This window comes from Topomyia yanbarensis, chromosome 2, assembly GCF_030247195.1.
Source record: "Topomyia yanbarensis strain Yona2022 chromosome 2, ASM3024719v1, whole genome shotgun sequence".
Classification (NCBI taxonomy): Eukaryota; Metazoa; Arthropoda; class Insecta; order Diptera; family Culicidae; genus Topomyia; species Topomyia yanbarensis.
In genome coordinates, this window is record NC_080671.1 from 344,522,608 (window position 1) to 344,547,097 (window position 24,490).

At 45.4% G+C, this 24,490-nt stretch overlaps 1 protein-coding gene across 3 annotated transcripts in view; it reads right to left on the reverse strand.

Annotated features, from left to right (window-relative positions):
- The window catches only part of LOC131684135 (uncharacterized), a 385,715-nt gene that overhangs the window by 49,307 nt on the left and 311,918 nt on the right, over positions 1 to 24,490 (reverse strand). For all 3 annotated transcript variants that reach the window (XM_058966716.1, XM_058966715.1, XM_058966717.1), the window contains exons 4-5: positions 22,315 to 22,509; positions 3,037 to 3,440 (exon numbers count right to left, since the gene is read on the reverse strand). In XM_058966716.1, the coding sequence (XP_058822699.1) occupies positions 3,037 to 3,440; positions 22,315 to 22,509 (599 nt within the window). The remainder of the gene's footprint in view (positions 1 to 3,036; positions 3,441 to 22,314; positions 22,510 to 24,490) is intronic.

Genomic DNA, 24,490 nt, shown 5'->3' on the forward strand with positions numbered 1-24,490 from the left:
GGTCCAACTAGCGAATCAAATTCGTTAGTTGGACAAGGCTGTGGCCCAACCAGCGGATCGCAGCTGTATCAATTTTTGTGGCAAACTTGATTCTGATGAATAGGCTGTTATGCTGGCCAAATTTGCTAGAAACATGTAGTATGTGATAAAAATATTGGATTGATTAGTTCCAGATACATTTTGGAGAAAAGTCAGTTAATAAAATGGTCATTATTATTATATTATTATATAGCAACATATCTAAATATGAGAAAGAAATTGGCTGCACTGCCAACCTCGCTAGCTGCATACAGTCACCTGCATCATCTGTCAACAATTATTCAGCAGGGTACAAGAAACTTAAGAAAACTAAAAATACAGAGACAACTGCTCCAAGATGAAGAGAAAGAAAGGTTCAGAACATTTGTCATTTTTGAGTGTATTTGTTTAACCCTTTCATGCCCAACTTTTTTCTGGTGCATGTAGGGTTTCCTAACTATTTTTCCTTGACAACGTTGGGGTCAAGAAACTCGAAAAACCTTTTTTCATAAAAATAGGTGCTTCTCTCGCTGTGCTAGAAACTGCTCAATTTTTAGCTTAGAATGCTCAATACAATTCTCCTAGAATATTTGCTATAGTCCCCTTGCGCGGAAAACGTAGCCAAAGACGGTCTAAATTAATAAGTTTTATCAGTTTTTAATAATATTGCAACACAACGAAGATATACGAAAAATTAATTTTCCGTCGTCAACGTTAACTGGTTCTGGCAGCACTGCTCCATCGGAATCCAATCAGACTAATTGCAATAACTTCAATTGTAGAGCTGATGCTTGTAACTATTAATACTCAAATGAAAGGCAATAGTCATATTAATTAGCCTTACTTGTTTTTGTGAGCAAATCTTGCCTCAATCAAAAGTTATAGCTGTTTAAAAACGTTGTTGTCCACAAACAACATGGGCATGAATGGGTTAATACTTGTAAAATTAAGCATGGCCACCGGGCCCCTGGTAGTAAACATAATCATTCGGACGAGCATCCCGATTCTTTGGCGCACGATGAAAAGAGAGAAAAGACCGGGTTTCACCTCGGATCTTCCGACTCGATTACTTAGGGATATTTTTTATCTTGAAACTACTAATAGAAAATAATTATTACCAAACCAAAACAAAACTTATTTTAACAGAAAAGCCCACTACGTCATTTGTTTATTCTTTTATTTGTCATATCCTGATTTATCACCTTCATCGAAAAAAAAATTATAACCTCACTCATACAGAAAAAAAAAATTCCTACCTGTATCCGTCTTGAGTTGTCTCGTCTTATCATAGCCTTTACCCTGTATGTATTTATTATCTTGGTAGGAGTTATTTTCATGTCAGTGAGTGTTCATTCATATTCATTTATGAGTGGTTCATTGGAATGGTTCACTTCCATTAACTGAGCTGCTAATGTGAGGTAGGTTTTCAATAGAAACTAAACAGGTAAAAACGTCGAATGACCAGAACCTGTTATTCAATTGGCAGTGAACTTTGAGTGACTCAAACGAAGACGGCAGCAGAACTCAACTGATATGGCCTGCGTTAAGCCAAACCAAGCTAAGCGTCATAATTTTTTTCGTGTGTTTTTCGTACTAAAATTCATTTTTCGATAGCTTACCATTTACATAGAAAGTTAAAGAACACTTGCTTGCTTTCGTTTGCTTTTTGAGTTCCCAAAACATAGGTAATAGATATTAGAGATCCTGGTGTTACATTGGATGCTAAAGCGATTTTAGATAAAGTACCTCAAAATGGCGCTTGGTCCTCTTTGGCTTTACACAGGCCATATAGTGGTGGTATGCTGACAGTGAAAGACTCGCAGTTTCACTTGAAACGAATATTTTCGTTTGAAATTGATATTTTACCGCACTGATCAGGGATGCCATTATGCCAGATTTATCTGGCACAGCCTGAGGTTAAGGCAGCTTCCAAACAAAAAAGACAAATCTCTCATTCTGCCAGATTTTAAAGTTTTGAAGCTGCTACATACATATTTAGGAAATTTGGGTAATTATGTCCTAAATTTTACCAAAATCGATTGATGTACATTTTATGAATACTAAAATGTATGCCAAATTTCGCTGACTATGAGGTTGCTGTCACATGTCAGATTTTGTTAGACATTTTTAGTTGAACTGTCAGATTATCTTTGAAAATTAGTGGCAACCCTGGCTTCATCTTAAGCGGGCAATGTTAAGTTGGTCAAGTGAAACAAATTGGGTGCACTGCTTTAATGGAAGTTTAATAATCAAATTAATTGATGATAAAGATTGCTTGCAGTAAAAATAAATTGTAACGGAATAACAGGGATTGCAAACAGCGTTAGGGTATACAAATTTACCCCACCAAACCGTTCTTGGGTTAATGAGGATTTAGATGGATTGCAAAGACGAACTACAGCAGCTGCCTGGAGGGCAACCCGATGTATTGACTGCAAAAAATGTTCGATTCTGATTTGACTTTGTTAATCGAATTCGTGCTGTAGAAATTTCTAAAATGCCAACGGCGAAAGTAGAAGTCTATCTAGTTCAGACTCGTTCCAAATAGTTCACCATTCCTAAAAACGATCCGCTGATCGGCTGTGCTATATCTCGAGATGCTTAACCTCTTATAACCCGAAGCGGTAAAAATGTCACCGACATTTAATCGTAAACCAAAAAAAAAACTAACTTGTTCTGAATGCCACCCCAAGTGTGCTAAGCGAACACATTACTCTCTGTGTGCAGTATTATGACATCCAATTCAGTTCTAATATTTATTGAAAAAGTTTTCTCAATTTGCGGTGCACCTGCGAAAGCTTTACGTTTACGTGTGATGAAAATTTGCATGAAATGATATATCACAGACCAGCGCACGTAGTTGCTCCAGTTTATTTCGTCGTATGCATCATAGTTGGCTAAAATAACGATAGAAAAACGTACCTTCAACTATTCATAATACCATGTCTCAAATCTGTGGAAAATCTCATCTGAAAACCACTTGGATATACCCGTCAATAACAACAATTATTCACTTACCTGCGTCGATGACTGCTGCTGCTGTTGGTGCAGATGGAGATGCTGTTGGGTGTGCTGGTGATGCTGCTGCTGTTGCTGCTGTTGTTCGTTTTTCCACAGCTTTCCACCCTTCAGAATGCCACTGATTGCCTGTGCCGTACTCAGTGGCTTATGCTTCCCTACCAGCTCGTAATGACTGTTCACGAGCGTCCCACTCGAAGGCTGTTGGATGGTTTCCGTCCCGACGCCGGGCGGCTGTCCGGTTCCGGTCGCCGCACCGGCTTGACTTTGCTGCTTCTGCAGGTGCAACTGTTGGAGCAGCTGCTTCTGCTGCAGGGTGCGAAGATCGTTGTTGCTGTTGCTGAGATTGCCGCCAGCGGTCGAAGTGGGTACCGCCGTCGAACCTGGCTCATTACTCGATGTCACTGCAACGATAGAGACCGCCGGCAAATGTTCCGTGTCAGTGTGGGTCTTTTGGATGATCCGCCGCTCGGTGACGGTGGTCATCGTGATGGTTTCGACGATGTAACGCTGCTGGTTCGGTGCCTTCGACGCGGCACTCGACACCGAACCGGACGATTGACTCTTATCGTCATCGCCTGGGGGTTTCGTGTGTAATGTTTTATTTTCGGATTGGTGAGGAGAGGAAACGGGCGGCAATTATAAATTAAGAGCAATTTTCCATAATCCATCATTTTCGCACGTGCCCGTACGCATTAGCGAGAATTAGCGGTTTTCGTGTTCGTTCGGTTTTTTGGGGTGTTTGGTCAGTATTCGGAGAGCCCAACGTGTAGATTGGTGTGTTTTTGGATAGACCGCACGCAGGTCATGCAAGTACAGAGGAGAAGAGCATTCAGTTATTCGGGTGATTGTCGGCCCAGATGGGGGGGGTGTCGAAACCATGCGACCTAGCGTCGAATAATGTGGCACTAGTTAACTGCTACGGGGTTGTGGTGATGCTTCTATTTTGTACCGCTGACTTGAACATGCCGTGCGCTAAATAGTATGTTCTACCTACTGACTACTATCGATGGGTGAATGGAAGGCGACGCAAACTGTGCGGAATGTGCGATATTATTTGCATGATAAATGGGGGAAATGCATTCGACACGAAATGTATTCAAGCGGGAATCGGATCTAATTTTCCTTGCATCATCACTACAGGAAATATTGTTTTAGGTCCTTTGGAATTGGGATCACCTCAAAAAGCTAGTTTTCAGGGGGTTTCAAAATAATATGGGTATTAAAGTAATATTAATGTTTCAAATGTTTTTTTTTTTTCGTTAGCAAATTATGACCACGTGCACTGATGCGTTTTTCAAAGGAAAGTCTTTCGATCGTGATAAACTCAATTTTTTGACAAAATTATGGACTTAAAAATACATCGAATAAGAGTCTGGGTGTTGCCTGAGGTATCTGAAATTCATAGAATGTTGAATATTGAAAAGAACTCCGAGTAAAAATATATTTGGAAAATATAAGGTTCCTGGAAAAAATGTATTATTTTGCGAAGGAGTATTCTCTGCAATTCAACCAACTAAACTACCCTCAAATAGGTTATTGTAAAAAGCTACAACATTTCTAAAACTTTATGGTAATGGCAAAACATGAATATTTTTTAATATATCCAAATAAAAATGATGTACCTCTTCAACCCCTTCCAAAGCCATTTCAGTTGAAATTTTAGAAAAGCTGGCAACCCGAGCAAATTCTCTTGGGTTCAAACACCATGCAACGCCATAAAAATACCATGAACATGGTTCGGGCCAAATTTTACAACCATCAAAATACCATGAAATGGTCTCAAAAACCCATAAATACACCAGAATATGGTTTTTAAGTAGGATTTTCCAGACCACGGTGATGGTGTTTTGATCCCATTCCAAACACTTTCAAAACACCATGCCGTGGGGCTGAATTTGCACCACGATCATTTCAGTTTGCTCGGTTAAGCTGTTTTGGGCAACCCCCCAACATGGGAATTTGATAAAATTGAATATGTTCAACAAAAATATGCCTAATATTTTAAATGGAATTCTCAAAGTTTCATTTGCAATAGTCACGGCCGGCGGAAAGCGTGGGTAGTATGGGTAGTACTACCCACTCGAAAATAACCGAGTGGGTAATTACCCACTCGAAATTTTGAACCATTTCAAAAAACACACATTTGAAAACATCGATGTACCACAATTCTATTTGCATAAACGAACGTGATTTAATGTGAATGTAATGTAAGCGTGTGCATTGCGAAAAGGGAAAAAAATCCTTACTAATGGACCCCTCACCCTGCTTTCTACCAACTCGGGCGTAAAGTGTTTCGCCGCCCCTGGCAATAGTTATCTTGTGAGAATATTTCCTTGCAGTGAAAATTGGCGACATACCTCGACACCTACCGGTCGGCTCGTTGTGAAGACTAGGTCTACCGCCGAGGACTACAACAAGTAGATCGCGGCGAAGCGGGGAGCTAATTGGCTCCTGGTATCGTGACAAAACTGGGACGTTATTGGTTCACGAAACGGATATCGGTATCGAGAGAAATTTCGCCAACTTCTGTAGTCCTTGACTGACGGCGAACATGGACTGGAGAGTGTGCGAGAAGTATTCCCGTAGCGACCACCAGGCGATTCGCTACCGCAACGGCCAATGGAACCCTGCTGCAGTACGAAGAAGGACGACCGGCAAGCTTAAGTGGAAGATGAAAGTCTTTAACGAAAACCTCTTTGTTGAGTTACTTCGGCGAACAACGGAATCAAGTACGTTGATGCGGCTGATCTAACAGGAACGATTGTGACGGCTTGTGACGTTACAATGTCACGAAAACTAGGGTCACGCAGTAGACGGCGTGCAGCTTACTGGTTAAATGAGTAGCTCAGTACGCTACACGCTGCTTGTCTTAGTGCCAGAAGGCGGGCTCAGAGCGCAAGATCGGAGAGAGGGGCGCAAGCGACGTTTCGAGAAGGTAGGGACTCTTTAAAACGGGAGATCAAGCTTAGCAAGCCAATTGCCATAAGTAGCTGTGCTGAGAAATAAACGCCAATCCCTGGGAGACGGGGGTCCGTCGACACCAGCTGAAATATGCCCGGGTAAGTTAAAGATAATCGTTGAGGGTCTCTTCCCGAATCACGATTCAACTACCCGGTCACCGACACCGTACGGCGAAGAAGAAAGAGGTAACACAGCCGAGTGGAAAGCGACTAACGACGAGCTCAAAGAAGCGTCGATGTTACTACAATCAAAGAAAACCCCCGGTCCGGATGGAATACCAACCGTGGCGCTGAAAGCTGCGATCCTGGCATATCCGGACATGTCCAGGATGCTACTGCTGTAGTCTTTAGACGATGGTAATCCTCGAAATGAGGAAGGTACACAAACTGATGTTGCTGCCAAAGTCAGGGAAGTCGCCGGGCCATCCAGCCTCCTATAGACCAGTGCCGCAGCGTGCCATAAAAGAATGAGCCAGATCCTGAAGAGCTACTTCCAGAGTAGAGCACTGCTGTACCAGACGAACAAAGGGCAGAAGGCAATGCGAGTCGCAGCGGGCGATTGTCAGGGCTCCATTCTCTGTCCAACTCTTTGGAATGGGATGTACGATGGGGTATTAACACAGCGGCTGCCCAGGAAAGTGAAAATCGTGGGTTTCGTGGACGCCGTGTCACTAGCAGTGATGAGTGAGACACTTGAAGAAATGCAGGTTTCGGTGACGGAGACAATAGATGCGATCAAAAGCTGAATGAACGGGTCACCACAAGACGGATTTGTCGTTGGACAGCAACTGCAAAGCGGTTCAGCGGATTCAGATCACCGTCGAAGGGCATGTGATTGCATCAAAGCGTGCACTGAAGTAATTGGGAGTGATAATCGACGACTGATTGAGGTTTAACACCACGTTGATTACACCTGCGAAATGTCGGTCCATTATCTAGTGTTTCGTCATCGATACTGCGATATGGAGCTCCTGCTTTGGGTGCGGCGCTGAAAACTAAGTGGAACCGCGAAACGATTGCGATTGCGTACCGGATATCCATCTGCATCACCCTGACGGAGAATATCAAGTGCTACAATCAATGAAACGATAGAAACGTGAGGAAGATGATGAGAATCGATTCGATGGTGACGTGGTAGCAGGAATGGGACAATACGGAGAAAAGAAAGTGGACCTACTGGCTCATCCAAGCCTGTCGACGTTTGGCTGGTAAATGCCTGGGCAATGCGTGGTTAGACACAGTGGTCCTAAGCCTCTTGTCCAAGAACTCCTATCTCTACCTCCCCGCGGCGCCGGCTGGGATACGAGTAGCCATAGGAAAGTTCGGGTAGCCAAATCGTTGGGACTATGGTCGTATGCTGACAAGGAAGGGGGGCCGTGTAGTGGCCGGCATACAATAGCGCTACGGATCTCCCGTTCCGGTGATATGGGCCCACCAAACGGGATAACCCCAATTCCAAGGCGTGAAGCGACCCGTGGGATGAATGATCGTGTGGGGTGGGGGGTGGTTGAAAAAGATGGGGTATCTGGACACCCCCCACAGTATGCGTCTCTTACCAAGTTAATGCGGAGCTCTGGCGTGGCGGACCTATTTTCTCGCGCAACTCGTGGGATTTGATATGAGTGGAATCAAAAGTAATAAAAAAGGGTGCAATGATGAGGAGGAAATGACTAAGGCGCTGAACCCCTTTGCCAAAGGGGGTCTGGCGAGGTCTCCCCCGACAGGGGTTGACAGTGGAGCGACGGTGGCTGTAAACAACAGCACCGAGGGAGCACTGAGTGTGGTAGGAGATAGTACTACCAGCACGCTTGGCGGACCACTACCCGCGATGCAGGCGGTGGTCAAGCAGCTGGATAGTATTAGATTCACAAGCGGTAAAAACAACACCAGCGAGGAGCTTAAACAGAACCTGCTGGTGCTCCGCCAGGTTGTTCGAGTCGCAAGACAAGAACAAGAAGCTTACATGAAGAGGTCGCCGGGAAGAGGGAAGGCAACGCCAAACGACGTGCAACCAATAAGGCCAAACGTCGTTTGGAAGGCGCGGATCCGGGTGCGAAGGATCCCGCAGGGCGGCGACCCGAGAAGGTGACTTCTCAGCCTAAAAAGGCGAAAGTTGCCAATCGGGCGCAAAACATGGAGCAACCTGGCATTAGTCAGCCGGCGCCATCGGCAGAAGATGGCAAATTGCAGGTGATCAGTAGAAGGCGGAAGTCGAACGCAGCTCGCCCGCGACGAAAAAGAAGGCGAGAGACAGAGGAGAGGCCCTGTTGGTGAAAACCAACGAGAGTAGCTACGCTGAGATCCTAAAATCGATGCGGGCGGCCGAAAGCCTCTCGAATTTAGGACAGGATGTGCGAAGCGTCAGACGCACCAAAGATGGCGAAATGATCTTGCTGCTGAAGCGTGGTGCACAATCAGCGGAGTGACATATAGGAGGTTGGCCGAAGAGGTCTTGGGAAACGGCGCTCAGGTGAGGTCGTTGGGAGTGGAAGTGACTCTCCAGTGTAAGCAACTGGACGAGGTCACAAACGCAGAAGATGTCGTCTCGGCCGTAAAGGCGTTGCGATTGATCGGACCTCTGTACGTCTCAGGGAGCGGATGCTTGGCACGCGGGTAGCTTACTTCAAGCTACCGGTCGCGGAAGCCAAAAAAGTGACCGATAAAGAGAAGTTGAAGATCGGCTGGTCAGTATGCCCAGTAAGCATACCCCAGCCGCCTTCAGTGGACCGGTGTTATAAATGTCTGGAGCCAGGCCACAAGTCATACGTTTGTAAGCGCCCAGACAGGAGCAAGTTGTGTCGCCGCTGCGGCGAGGATGGACACAAGGCGCTGAAATGCGAGAGGGCACCCAAGTGCCTTATCTGCGCTAGTAAGAAGCAGGGCCTGCAGCCATGTTATGGGCGCATCTGCGTGTCCCTTCGGGGAGGCCGGAAAGAGGAAGCTATGGCGTACGTCACACAACTGAATCTTAACCACTGCGCACCCGCTCAGCAGCTGCTGTGGCAGTTGGTCTCGGAGTCGAGGACAGATGTCGCCCTCCTATCCGACCCGATCACGGCAACTGGGTGGCGGACGGGTCTAGGATGGCGGCAATCTGTACAACGGGACAGTTCCCGGTTCAGGAGGTAGTACAGTCCTCTGCGGAAGGTGTCGCGATTGCCAAGATCAATGGTGTGTTCTATTGTAGCTGCTATGCCCCACCAAGGTGGCCAATAGAACAGTTCAACCAGATGATCGACAGGCTTTCATCTAACATGGTGGGTCGGAAGCCGTTTGTTATAGCGGGTGACTTCAACGCTTGGGCAGTGGAGTGGGGTAGCCGCTGTACCAATAGTAGGGGCCAAGCGATACTGGAGGCGCTTGCGAAACTCGACGCAGTGCTAGTCAATGATGGTTTCACTAGCACATTCCGTAGGAATGGGGTCGAGTCGTGGATTGACGTAACGTTTGCGAGTTTGTGGTTCCAGACATAAACTGGAGGGTAGACGAGGGCTACACCCATAGTGATCACCTAGGAATACACTTTAGGATCAACTATGGTGTGCAGCATCCGAGGGCGGGTAATCCCTGTCAGGTACGCGGGTGGAAGTCCAATCACTTCGACAATGGCCCCCTGGTTGAGCCCGACACACCCCCAGTACACCCCGTGTGGTAGCTTGGCACCTACCAATAGCACATGTACTGGGCAAGTACGTAAACTGTATTCTCCAAAAAAAACCTGTCGACGTGGGTCAATAGAAAGCACGGAGAGATGACCTTACACCTGAAACAGCTCCTACCGAGCCACGGCTGCTTAAAGAGTATCTTCATCGGTGTGGGTACGCAACGTCAACACTGTGCCCGGAGTAAGAGCACGTCGAGGAGACGCCGGAGCGACTTTGAATGTCCAAGGTTTGAAGTCTTTGAATGCCCGAGGAAGGTCTTTGAATGTCCAAGGTTTGAAGTGACGTGCAGGGAGCTACTTTAAACGGGAGGACCGGACATCAACTCGGATAATGTAGCCTACAGAATGACAAGTGACGTAAAGACGTGAAACGCTAAATAGAGATATGATGTAGATCATGACCGTCTTACAGCGGAATGGGCATCGATCAACTGTTTCGCAATCACCGCCAGGGAACTCTCCGCAGGAATATGCTAGATCCACCGCCGAGGACTAGTCGAGTAGACTGCAGCAGAGCACCGAGTATGAGTCGTCGAAACGCCAGCGAACCGGACGTCACGCTCCATGTGGATTCGCCAGGCCGACCATGGTACCCAAACAGTAATTCCGATAGACAAATAGCGAAAACCAAAGAAGAATCGATATTGGGAGAACTTTTTTCACCAGGGAACTCTCCGTCAACGTAAGCTAGATTCACCGCTGGGGACTAGACTGAGTAGACAGCGACGAGACACCGTTAGTCGCGGGTCATCGGCGCACTAGTGCACCGGACACCCTGCTTCACCAGAATTGCCGAACTGACCTCGGCACCTAGATGAATTCTCGCCGGGGAATTCTCTGTCGGAGTAGGTCAGGTCCATCGTCGGGGACTAGACCGAGTTGTTCGCGAACAAGTCGAGGAGCTGAATGGATCATCAAGGAAGTAGTGCTAAATGGCCCAAGAAGAGAACCAAAGGGCTTAAAGGAGTTGCGGTGCTAAATGGCACCGGTCACGGAGCCAAAGGGCTCAAGAAGTTGTGATACTGAAACCAAATAAGAATCGGTATCCGGAAAACTTTTTTCGTCTGGGATCTACTCTACAGGAATCGCCGAACTGACCTCAGCACCTGGCTGGTTGGCTCGCTTTCGAACTTCTCTCGTTGGGGAACTTTTCGTCGGCGTAGGCTAGATCCGCTCCGCTAATTGCAAAAATCTATGTGTGAAATCAATAGGCATAACGCTTACATTTTTTTTTTGAGTGCTGAGTTGTTGGTTTTTGAACATTTTTTTCCTGCTCAACATGTTGATGAATATTTTTTCATATGTATATACAAAAAATCTTCATACCCCCCCCCCCCCCCCACACACACATTTTCTTACTACGTCACTGCTGCGTGATGTCCCGCAAGACTGATAAGAACTAATGAAATCGTAACTCGGTTTGGCCTTGCAAGCTAATGCAATATGCACTAAGCTAAGTTAGTGTCGGATTCTGATAAGACGAAGTGGAAACGCAAATTCCACAACTAATTTAGTCTATGTTTATCCCCAGAATCTTCGGTAATTTTCAGTAGGGAACGATTGCCCCGTCCAGCAGAATCGGCCTCTCGGTGGCGATATGGCTTGTGCTGGAGCAGTGCCAAATCGCGCTTTCAGTAGGTGACATATTAAAGTCGACTTATACCGCCCAGCGGATCAACGTCCTTCCGCATCGTAGCCAGCACGATGTCATCGGCGTAGACGAAGACGTAGATCATCGCTGACAAGCTAGCAAATATGGATACAAGAATCAGTATGACGCCGAGGACAGATCCCTTGGGGACTCTGTTGTTTTCGAAAAAAAAGTCGGATTGGGCACCTCACTCCACTCTAAAGCTGGCGAAGTGAGCACTCGTTTCTGCTCCACATTGGAACGCGAATTGTCGTTGATCCAAGAGTTTACGCTTCTTCAATAGGTCCATGAACCGTCTGTTGACCATTCGCTCCATCGTCTTAGCGAACTGCCAGCGGAGCGAACTGATCGGGCGGAACTCATCCGGTGCTCTGCTCCCCTGACATCACTTTGGGATGGGAGTTCGTAGGGCTTCCTTCCATGAAGCGGGCATCGGGTTACCACTCCAAATGCGGTTGATACTGTCCAATATTACCCACTTAATTACCGGCGGGGAATGGCGCAGTAGAGGATAGTCAAAGTCCGGTACAATTCGGTAGAACTGCTGTGTACCGATTCCAATGCCGCACAAAGTTCACGTCCGGTGAAGGTATTCTTGTTCTGAATCGGGTTAAAAACGAACGGGCCTACTGTTAGTCCTTTGCTTGATTCGCAGAAAAGCAGGTGGGAAGACCGCGTCTGCTTGAGCTTGAGCTTGTGCGACCACCCCTGGCTGCTACTCCGTTATCGATCTGGACTAGCTCAAGTTGCATACGGAATCAGTAGTATCAGTAGATAATTATGCTTGGGAGTAGCGAATCATCATTCAATGTGCAACTCCTGGTAATCCTAAAGTGTTTTTTAATCAATACCGGTGCCGGCCGGGCCCGAACGAAGATCACGGAAGGAATGTTAGTCCAACACTTGCTTTTGCTAGAGGTTGTAAATACTACGACGCACTCCACAAGTAGTACGGGAGAAGGATATTTGTTAGCAAGTATAGGGGTTCGATTCTTCTTCATGTTCTAGTTATTTTCCATCAGCCTATTTCCGCTACGAAGCTAAAGACTGACACCAGAGAGGTGACGGCACTATCTGAACTAGATATTGACCCATCAACTCATGTACCGGGGACCTTACTTTCCTTCCGAAGGAAGACATGACCACAGATTTTTTCATCTCAGAAAAACTTCAACGACCTCGGCTGGGATTTTACGAAGACAAACTGGATTGGGGGCGGTCACACTAACAATTCAAACACCGCGCCGTCAGCAGGTAGAAGGATCACGTCTGCGAACAAGAAAGTGAAGTGCCAGCCTAGCTCGTTACCGACCGTCGATATTAGTTGTTGACGACAATGGCGTAGCCACTGTGTTGCCGTTTTGGTATTTTATGCCTCTTCTATAGTTTTCCTTATCTCGTTTCTGACTTTTCTGAAGTCATCCGCTCGCTGACTTCGGCGCGGGTCGTCCACAGATGTTTACTTCAGTGTCCGTAGCGCAGTTCAACGAGCTCTAATGGTTATCCCGACGTATGGGCATCACTAGTGAACCACCTATCGGGGAGGATTCCTGGGGAAGCAGGAAACGGCAATCCGATTTAAGATGCGCCGGGGTATATGACTCCTCTCGATTTATTAGATCGTCGACAGTCTCCTCGTAGCAAATCAGAAGAGTGAGCTGGAATTCAGCAGGGAACAAAAGAATATTGAAAAATACCATGGCTGGGCACTGTGGAAAGCCAACAAGCGAAGCGGAATAATCGGTGACAGAAGCTTGGAAAGTAGAAGGAACATGAGAAAAAAGAAAAAATTTTTGCTAGTAGATCAGGAACATCGTATTCATCCAGCAGTATTTTAGCCACAAAGACTGCATGCGATGTCATTCTCCTTTCAGCAAGGGTGTGCAAGCCTAACAAACGACAGCGGTCTTCAAAGGTTCTGCGGATCACTCCATGGCAAGAAACGCAGAGCGTACCTGACAAACCGTCTCTGAACGCCTTCGATCCTATTGATCCAAACAGCATGGTAAGGATTCCAAACGACATTTCCAAATTCTAGCATCGAACGCACTAATCAACAGTAAAGAGCTTCAAAACACAAATGATCACAAAATTAATTGGATATCTTAAACATGAATCCCAGTTGTGATTGGCCTTGTCGATTGTAGCAGAGAAGTGACGATGGTAAGTTAGCTTATAATCCAGGTCTTTGATGTAGTCAACACGTTGTAGCTGATTTCCAGAAATATTATAATCAAAAAGGATCATGTTCCTAGTGTGATGAAAGCTGATGACATTGCATTTGGGAATGCACAAAACCATCATATTCCGCACACACAGTCGTTGAGAGTATCCAGAACGGCTTGCAATATCAGGCAGTCGGACTGATCACGAATTACGCAATATAGTTTAATATCGTCAGCGAAAAATAGTTTGCCATCAGGATTTAAAATACCCGCAACGTCGTTAATAAACAGCGAAAATAGCAGCGGTCCGAATGTACTACCTTGAGGAACTCCAGAGCTGTTCGAAAAGCTATCAGACTGAGCAGTGCCAATACAAACAGCAACTTGACGATAAACTCTTGTTCATGATCGAAGCCACCCACAAAACCGCTTTGTCAAAGGCGGATTTCAAATCTGTATATATCGCATCCACTTGAAGTTTTTTGCACATGTTATCCATACAAAATGACGTATTCAAGAGATGCCTTAAGAAGAAAGGCCGTGGAACACCGTCAGCAGTAATAGTGACGCAGGGAACTGGAGAGGGGATGGAGAAGAGATCAACCAACTAATAACCAGAGTTGTGGGTGGCTGGGGCGCTGTCCGCTTCGCCTGGAATCGTCGGACCGACCTCGACTTTCTATCGGAAAGCTCCGCTGGGGATTAGAGTAAATAGGTCACGTCGAACACCAAACGGTGGGTCGTTGGGGCGCCAGTGAACGAGAAGCCACGCTTAAACCAGAATCGCTGCACAGACCTCGGCACCCACGGTCTGGTCTGTTGAGTAGACTAGGTCCACCGACAAAGCGGGGAGCTAAATAACTCACGGGATGAGCATCAGTATCAGTATCGAGAGAAATTCCGCCGTAGGGGAGATCTCAGTCCAAGTAGTTCATCGCCGGGGACTACCCGACAGGAATGCCACATTGAAATCTGTGTTTCGGTCAAAAAATCTTTTTACCATCTGTGAAAAATAAAACAGAAAAGAATCTGTGATAAATTTAAAAAAATCTTGAATATTTCCAAAAATCTGTGAAAATGTGGGAATTTTTCATTAAAATTCCAAAAATCTGTCATCTGTAAAAAAGAATCTGTAATTAAAAAAATCTATAACATTCCAGAAAAATATGGTAACTCTGCTGCCCGAGAATATCGTGATAAAGTTGGGAGCTAAATGGTTCATAGAATCAGGAGCTAAATAGCACAATGATACCCACGAAAAGCAAAGCTGCGGTAATTTACTGCTGAGGAATATCCAAGTGGCTTCCGAGGCTAAATGGATCAAGTGCGGATCAAAATAGAGTAATAGATGAAGAGGATGGATGGCTCAAAAGTCGAGCCATTTCATGGATCAAGTAATGGTCCGAATTAAATGCGAAAAACCCGGGAGCACCCCACTCCAACGAAGTAACAATTTGATGTAGTTCTGTGGGGGAAAAGTGCAGAAGAAAAGTACGGAGTGTTTTAGTGCTTAGGCACATAATGCGAACACACTACGGGCCAGGATGTTGAATCATTTTGAACCTTACTATAAAACACACACAAACACTCTCAAGAAGGAGATTATACGATGTCCGCACTTTCTCGATACAATATGTGTGTTGCTCCATATATTTTGGGAATGGGTATTAATACAAAAGTATATTTTATCAAAAACGGGTTTCATAAAAAATATTCTCGTTGAAAGTAATAAAGTCTTAGGTGCGCTTAAACCATTTTGAGAAATACTCATTGCACTCTACAAACTATACATTTTGAACGTTGAAGCTTCTTCTTCAAGGTTTTCCACCCCTATAAGAAATGGAGCACCCCGCGTAAGTTGCTCTTTCTCTCTCTCTCTCTCTGCAAATAGCGCGAAAATAATTTTTCCGAATCAATTTACCTTATGATCGCTCTTACCGGTGAGCGTGATGGTATTTTCCGCGGAAATAAACAAAACTGTCAAAATATCCACTCCATTAGCAATAAAGATATAAAACATAGAAGAATAGACTGATTCTGTGACGTTTACCGTGAGCGCCTGCAGGTTAGCGAATACAAGTGAAATATATTGCGCCATATTTATCCGGAGAAGTTATGTTTGCAAAAAACGAATCAGGGTACATCCATAAATGGCGTGGCATTAAATGGAGGAGGGGGAGCTTTGCATGTTATGACGATATGTGACGATAAAGGGTTGGGAGGTCATAGCAATGCCTTGAATAACTGCTTCCACGATACCTCGTTTCCAGACCACGAACCCCAAGTCTCCCATTTTCAGCGGTTTCTGCTCATCGTGCCATTTCGAACGTGGGTTTATTGTTGGCAGGTATTCTTTACGTCATCTTTCCCACATTTTTTCAGCAAGGTACTGTGAGCGTTTGTAAAGATTACGCAGTACTTCTGCCGAATTAGACGGTCCATCTTCTAGACACGTATCCGCACCGGTCACCGTTCCCCGTAAGAAGTGATTCGGAGTCAGTGCTTCTGTTTCTTCCGAGTCTTGTGGCAAATAGGTCAACGGACGTGTGTTTATCATGTCCGCCACTTTAGCCAATGTTGTCGACAAGATTTCATCCGTCAGCTTCCGCCCGTCATCGAGCACCCGCATTGCGTCTTTCACCGACCGCACCATTCTTTCCCAGATTCTCCCCATATGGGGTGTTCCCGGAGGATTGAAGTGCCAAGATGTTGAAGGACTAGCCAGACGTTCGGCGCACTCCCTATTTATCTTCTCCATTTTCACTACCTCGTTGTTTGTACCTCGAAAACAGGTTGCATTATCTGAGAAGATGTGATTCGGCTTGCCAAACCTGCTGCGGAAACGACTGATAGCCATCCGACATGATTCGGTGGTGAGACTGTGAACCACCTCCAAATGCACCGCGTGTGCTGCCAAACAAGTAAATATTGCCACCCAACGCTTTTCCTTCCGTCTACCAAACATCACCTCGAGCGGACCAAGGTAGTCGATGCCCACAGAACTAAATGGCCGCATGCTAGAACTTACTCGTTGTACGGGTAGTGGAGCCATCCTTGGAGCGCGTGGACGGCACTTGTTTACTTTGCACCAAACGCATCTCTTCGCCACGCTTTTGATAGCTGGCCGCAGCTTAGGGATCTGGAACAGCTGTCGCATTTCATTGAAAACGGTCTCCGAATTCGCGTGTCAAAACTCCTCGTGATGAATGAATCAATTTCTGCGTGATTTCGTGTGAACCCGACAGAATTATTGGATGCCTTTTTTCGAAAGAACCCTCACTCGCATTCGTCATCCTGCCATTCATCCGCAGCACACCTTCTTCATCCAAGATTGGAGAGCTCTTGTAGATACAACTTCCCTTTTTCACAGTTTCTAATGACTCACCCGGTTGCCGTTTTAAATTGTTGGACAGCGCACTCATTTCATCCGGAAAACTGTCCCACTGGACCTGCCGCCATAGAACAACTTCACCTGGCTGGAATTCTTCTTTTGTAAGTGGTCCTTGTACCGTCGCACACTTCGTTACGATTCTGTCGATCATCTTTTGTTGCTTTGCCGCAGCTTGTGATGCCATTATTGGCTCACCTTTTTGCTTGCGTCGACAATTAGCAACAAAACGAAAAACACTCGCTGTCACCCTCAGCAGTCTCGTCCAGCGGGAAACCACCTCGGCGTCGATCAATCCGTGAAACAAGATAGCACCTCGCACTACACCACGAGCGACCACACGCAAATATAACCGTACGCAAGGTCGTTGAGATGTGTACCTCCAACGACTCAATTTCGTCGGTTTTGGCCACGCCGATATAGCAACGTGGTATCCGTATTGCTTCCACATCAGACAGGAAATCGGTCCAGCGCTTCCACAGGTCCCAGAAATCGGAATCGATTTCTTGATCCCAGTCGCATTTCGAACGCCACAGATGCTGAATAATTATTTTGCCGTGGATAGTGAACGGAGACAGCAACCCGAGTGGATCAAAGAATCCCATCACACAGCTTGCGACGAGTCGTTTTGTTGGTCGTTTGCCTTCGTACAGGTATTCCAACAGCTCCTCGTGATGTCGTGTAGAGAATGAAAACTCATCCGTTTCCGGATTCCATATAACTCCTAGAACCCTCAAAGAGCGGGTTCTAGGAGTTATATGGAATCCGGAAACGGATGTTTCCTTATCGCGGTTGAAGTGTACCGGTGCGACGGGTTTCTCCTCTTCCAGGCACTTAAGAAATTCCAGTGACTTGGATACACAGTTACGAATCTCGAAACCGCCCTTCGAGTGCACCAAGCGGATCTCTGTTGCCAGCTTTGCTGCAGTTTATGATGGCCGCAGCCGCTTCTGGATACTGGACGGCTAGCTCCTCGGCATTTCGATTTTTAACGAATTGAGCCGAGCACGGAGAGCTAGTCGTGCCAAATATTACTACGTCCATTACATAGACACTTGGGGGATCGTCTGAAGACTTTCTGAAGATGAACCGCTGTGCTTGTTTATACCCGGCACGGATTTTCAGCTGATGGAACATCTCCTTTAGGTCCCCGCCGAATGCTATTCGCCGTTCTCGAAAACCGATGATGAACTTCACCAACGGAGCAAGTACGTCTGGCACTTTAAGCAGTTGTGAGTTGAGTGAGACTCTTTGTACGGTTGCTGCAGCGTCCCATACGAGCCGTATCTTATCAGGTTTTTTCGGGTTTCGGACGACGTTGAGCGGGAGGTACCAGACCATTTCAGGTGCAGTCTGGGCCAACTCGTAGGCTGTAGCTAGGTGTGCATAACCTTTTCGCTGGTACTCGTCAATCTGCATGTTAACGTAGTAGCTTCTGACTAATTCATGCAGATCTCCTTGAGATGACCGAGGTAATTACCCATTGAAGCCGTAATGGGGTTTATTGTCCCGTAAACCGTCCATCCGAGGTTGCACTTTACTGCGATGGGATCTACAGGTGTGCCCATTTTAGCTTCCAGCGGAGCAAATGAATGGATGTTGTTCAACCCAATGAGCAACTCCGGCTGTCCATCGTAAGACTCGATTGTCAAACCCCGCATATATTTGAACTGTGCGATAAGTTCCTGGGAGTCCAATTTTTGGTACGGCAATGGCAGCTTTCCTTCCCGATACCCAAATATTCATTCGTCTCGATTCCTTCTCGTCGCGTGTCACGTCAGCCGTCCATCTAATCGTCAGCCGTTCCTTTACACCGACAACGCCTAGCCGGTCAGCTTCTCTTTTCTCTAATAACGTTACAGAGGCACCTTCGTCTAGAAACGCTAGCACCGTTACCGATTGCATACCCCACTGTAGCTGGACCGGAACCATTCGAAACAAGATTTTCGAATTCGCTCGGATATGCGCGCTCATACCGACCACATTTCCGGCCGGATGCATTAGCGGGTTATGGTGCTCCCTAAATTCATCTACGTTACAGCGGATTTTGAACCTGCACTGTCCGCCGTGCTCGTTTAGGCATATGATGTAGAGATTTTCACGGGTTGCTAGCTTCAGTCGGTCGGCGTAATCGATTTTCCTGAAGTCCTCGCAATACCTCAAGCGATGATCCGTCCTTTCGCACGTTTTGCATAGCTTCAGTTTTCCCGGGTCGCTTGAACCTGCAATCGAGGTACCAGGTTCGCTGTGGCTGTATAACGCACCTTTCTCCTTTACTCTTTGATTTCCCGGTTGTGCCCCTCCTTTGCGCTGGAGCACCGGTTGCATGTCGACATCTACATCGCACGCATCATCGACGATATCCATCAGGAAATCTGCAAGCGTTCGCAATGTTGGCTCTCCTGAAGCGTGGATTCGTTGATAGTGAATCTAATCACGCTTGTCGCGGTCTGGTATCTTTGCAACCAGAGATTTTATTAGCAGCGGGTTGACAAGGTGTTGCGTAGTCCTGCGGCCTCGAGATGTTCGCGGAGCTGTTCCACAGTGTTTCCGAATGGAATAAAACTCCGTAGATTGTCAGGTTTTGGTGGTGCTAATTCGTCGATTTGATTCAAAAACTTCTGGAGAAGTTGTTCCGGACGACCATAGTGTCGATGCAGTTTTTCGATAACTCTTGGGACCGATTCAGGAAGCAACAACTGACCAGATACTAGCTCCAAGGCTTTTCCTTCCAGACACTCCTGAAGTCGCACTAAGTTTTCATGGTTCATGTACCCGCAGGTTTCGTTGGACGCTTTATACGACGCATAGAACAGCGGCCACTGTTTGGGCCCACCGGAGAACTTGGGAAGTTTTGTTGTTAATCCCTTCCTCGCGGCCATCTAGGTCTTTGTAGGTCTAGTTGGCGCCTGCCCCAGTCCATATTGGCTCACATCGATGACCTTCTCCTTCATTCTCGATGAAGTTGGTGGAGTATTGTGCTCTTTCTTGTTTGACAGTCGTCGGGAGTATTGACTCTGGTGGTCGGAATAGTTGTCGGAATCGCTGTCGTCTTCGCACATCTTGCTGACTCTAGCGGAACAATGCGCTTGCGAACTGCAGTCATCTGTTTTCGACGCACCTTTCATGACTGCCAATGCTTTTAGCTATTCGTCCAGCTCAGCCATTTTATTTTCGAACGACTGACGATTCGCCTTCATTCGTTACAGCATCTCCACCTGCCACGCTTTTTCTTCTTCTTCGTCTTCTTCACACCTTCTCACCTCCATCTCCATTTTCTTCCTTTCGAATACGCGCTGCACCATTATCTCCTTCTGCTGCATCATCTCCGCCTCCAGCTCCTCAGTCTTTCGCTTCTGCTTTTCCTCCAACGCTTTCAATCTTTGTTCCACGCTGGAAGTACCTTCGCGAGAGTAGACACTGGATTTATCAGATTCGCGAGCCTGCCTTTTGGCATCCTTCCGCTTCTGTTGGTACTCCTGGGTCTGTTTCCGGCAGGCTTTGCTTTGGCAGTGCCACTTATCCGGAAGTGAATCCTCCTTTATTCCCACGCAACGAGTGTGGAACCATTTTAAACAACCGTCGCAACCAATCATTTGTTCGTCGCAAGTTGGCGGGCCGCAGATTCCACACGGAGTTGAGGTCAAATCCATTCGAGATGCAGATTCGAAATCGTAAGGCATATCGTGGGGTAACACTAGCAAACACTACCTGTGTTACTTCTTTTTGAGAATGTTCGGATACAGAACTAAATTTTTGTAGCAACCGATTGGTTTTACGGTAACGTTAAAACTGTAAATAACATTTATTATAAGCGGTATTCTGGATTACTCATGCATAAATTATACTTACAAGAAGTAGTTTCTCCCTATTTTCCTCGCTTCCTGATTGTCATATAAACCGCTATATTGTTGTATTTTAGGTGAAGTTAAGGTGAGATACCTGAACTGCCAAATCGCAATTTCAGGTCGCCGTGCTAAGGGGAGGCAAATGTGTATGTTAATCCATTTTCTCACACTGCTGTTCTCACTGTACTTACAGGTTTGTATTCTCACAACTTAAACTGTTTCGTACTCGCTGTCGCAATCTCACACAGCTAAATTTTATTATCTCTTTTGGGGTCATCCATAAATGACGTAGCATTATATGGGGGAGGGAGAGTTTGGTATTTTGTGATGATGTGTGACAACAGGGGGTAGAAGGGCATGTCATACCACGTAGCTTCTTTAAAGGGGAATAGGAGTTGACCTGATGTCACGACAACCGTACCCGTTTCATCTAACTAACATCGTTTTTTATATTTTTTCTTTTATTTAATTTTTGCGGGGACAAGGGGGGGTTTACCGTTAAGCTACGTAATTACCAGGAGGGATATTTAGAGTTTTGTGACAAAATGCTACGATGGTGTAGGCGGTATTAAAAATCGCTCAAAAAATGCTTCGTCATCCATGGATGATCCTTTTGAATATTTCCAACTATCACTATTCAAGCTATACTTTTCCTTTCTACTGTAACTAATCTTTTTTGTTTTCTATCCATACGCGCTAACTATCGATTTTAAGTTGCTTTAGAGCATCCCAGTGGTGTCGCAACAGGTAGAGTACACTGATTGATTTTCATGAAGATTTTGCTAAAGGTGTAAAAGAAAAATGCTCTTTTCGTTTTCAAAAATGGCCTTCTTTCGAGGTTTTCTCAGTTAAATCTCAAGCTAAGACATCATTTCGTCAAAAGTTCAATAACTTCTCCTGAGACAACTGGATTGACTTCCAGTCTTAGACAAAGTTATAGACATTTAAATTATCTTTCTAATTTTCACTTGAGTTATAATGTGATCCATATGCTGCCACCCGATGGAGCATATGCGTACTTGTAGGTACTGAAAATATCTCTCTACGTGTAACGTCCATGTCCATGCAAACTTGAAGCACGTTCGTTCGGTAGCTAGACTTAATCGATTTAGTTTCAAATGTAGAGTAAATGGTGGAACTAAAAATCGACATATGGAGCGGGTGGAATGGAGTTTTCCACATTTTGGTTTTCACTGTCAATACAGTTGCTCCCCACGACCAATTATCCCGAAAGAAATACTTGTTTGCCGTGCAAAATGTTTGGTGCCGAATGCATTCATGGGCAGGCATGCATTGTGTTCAGTGAGTCGGGTCAATAAAAAGAGTGCTCGATGAGGATTATGGAAAAATGCTTAATTTTCATTTTGCTTCTGTTTGCCAATTATTTATTATTCACTGCGAAAAGAGAATTTATTTTATTTCATTTCTTTTTTTTTCGCTCATATTGATGCAGTTCTCTCGTTGCGGTAGTGCACTGGTTGCATTGTCGAAACGATCACGATGTGAGATGAATTATAATATACCGCAAATGCGTTTGGTGTGAGAGGCGAATTAAAGCTTAGAAATTGCGAAAGTGTACGCTTCCGGCTACGGGCTTACCTTGTGAGGCATCCTGTACCTGTTTGATGGTAAGGAATTTAGGCCGTTCCTCGCCGGCGATGATCTCCTTCTGGGTGATCCTCCGTTCCGGGGAGGATTTCTGGAGCGGCACCAGGGCGATCGGGAGGGTGGCATGCGGGGGCAGCGGGGCTTCCATCATCGGCGAAATGTCGTCCGAACATTGCGAGTCGCATTCTGGGGGATAGAATGGGAAATGAAAAGGAGAAAAGTTAGAAGCGAATTGAAATTAAGTTCAGTTCTTCAAAGCTTCGAGGATGCATTCAGCTGAGGAGAAACGTGCCGTGCGCTATGGGGAATATCCTGCCACAATTTTGATGGCGGAAAACTTTGCTCGACTGTGTTAAATAATTAAATGAATTTATGTGTAATCCATGGAATACGATTTATTTTTTACTGCTGTTTCAAGTTTTTATTGTGTCGTGAAACGCTATGTTTCTCGAGAAATGCTTTTAACGTAATGGTATTGACATTTAAAATTGTGTACTTTATGGAGTCGGAACCGGCAGCCAAGAAGTCAACTCCCCTAACCATTATGATTGCTTACCATATTAGAAGTCACCGTTGGTTAAAATTGATAATAAAAATGTCAGATTCCGTGAGAGAAAAAAATGTGTGCTCTGTGAAAGCAATGTTCGTGGTTTGCGAGACGATTCTTAAAACCGAAAAGACATGTTACCAACCGAACAAACTCTCCTCAGAATTATTCAGTTTCTATACGTCCTTAATTCGTCCGCCTTGATTAATGATCTCATCAGTGAGCATCCAATTCCGCTATCTACCGGTTGCATAAAGCGTTCTGCGTCAACATTTCAAGCAGAATCCTCGCACACGGTTTCGCAATACCTGATGCCTGTCCTGTCCGGGCCCGCCGGATCCATTAATTATGGCGCGACCCGCAGCCCCGTTTCGGTACAATGGCGTTTCCGTTTCGCCTGCGAGCTCCTTTCCCGGTAGGTAAAGTGTCAAAGAATTGCAGTTAATGATTCCGAGCTTTCCATATAACCTACCTGCCAAGTGGCACACCAAGTGGGAAAAGTAGCGGTTTGGTTAGTACCCACTAACAGCTCACAGGGGGGGGCGAGAGGTCTACCATCATGGAACCACCCGGAGGCAGTCATGAATAATGCACTTCAACTTGATGTGGACCAATTTCGTTTCTTTAGAAATAGACTAACCGGGTGAAATTTTAATGACGGACAATGGGTGCAAAAACGGATAACGCTTCCGTGAGCTTCTTTTGTTCTTTTGTTCGGCTTGGAATGGATTTTAATTCGATTCAATTTTGGTTGAGTAATCCAGCGTAATATTCGCTGTGACGACATTGAGTATAAATTATACAAACAAATTTTAATATTTTTGGAGTTTAAGACTCCCTCTCCTAGGTTGACGGGTTTTATGGTATTACAAACATCTTCAAGCATATTCGGCCCATGTTAAGCCAAAGTAATCCAGGCACCATTTTGAGATATGCGCTCTAAAAACGCTATCGCATCCAACATATCACTAGCAACACCTACATATATTTATTTTTGGGATACAAAGAGCAATCGAAAGCAAATAAGTGTTCCTTAACTTGCTACATTAATGGTAAGCAGAGCGTTAAATAATTGACATTCCTGCGTGAACTTAAAACAGCAGTTCAATTCATGCCCGCCGCGATGAATGAAATGTTTGATTCGTTTCCATTGTCATTCGTTCCCCCAACACATCGCATTCAGGTTCGCAAATGGTTGGTTTCAGAAGCAAACTTGTTTATTTCTATGCTGGATCTGAGAGGGATTATTGACCAAAAGTGCATCGGATATAGATTACGCAGTTCACTTATGCTCGAAAATGCAGAAGATGCCAACTTCTGCCTTCAAACTGTCCATAAAATAACAAATAAATGCTTTGGATGGTTAAGGAATTTATATTTCCTCGGCACACAAGCATTCGATTCTGCATGAAATTTCAGTCAGTTGTAAAGTTAACGAATGAGAGAGGCGTTGAATATGAACGTTGGTTTCGGTAAATACAAGCAGAAATAGGTAACTGATTTTAAAATTTCGCCGCCCTGATAGTAAGTTATCTGAAAATGCGTTTTAACATGAAAAATACTTGAAAAAATCATAATGCGTCTCAACGCAATCCATTTGAGCATCAGTTTTAACCCTAG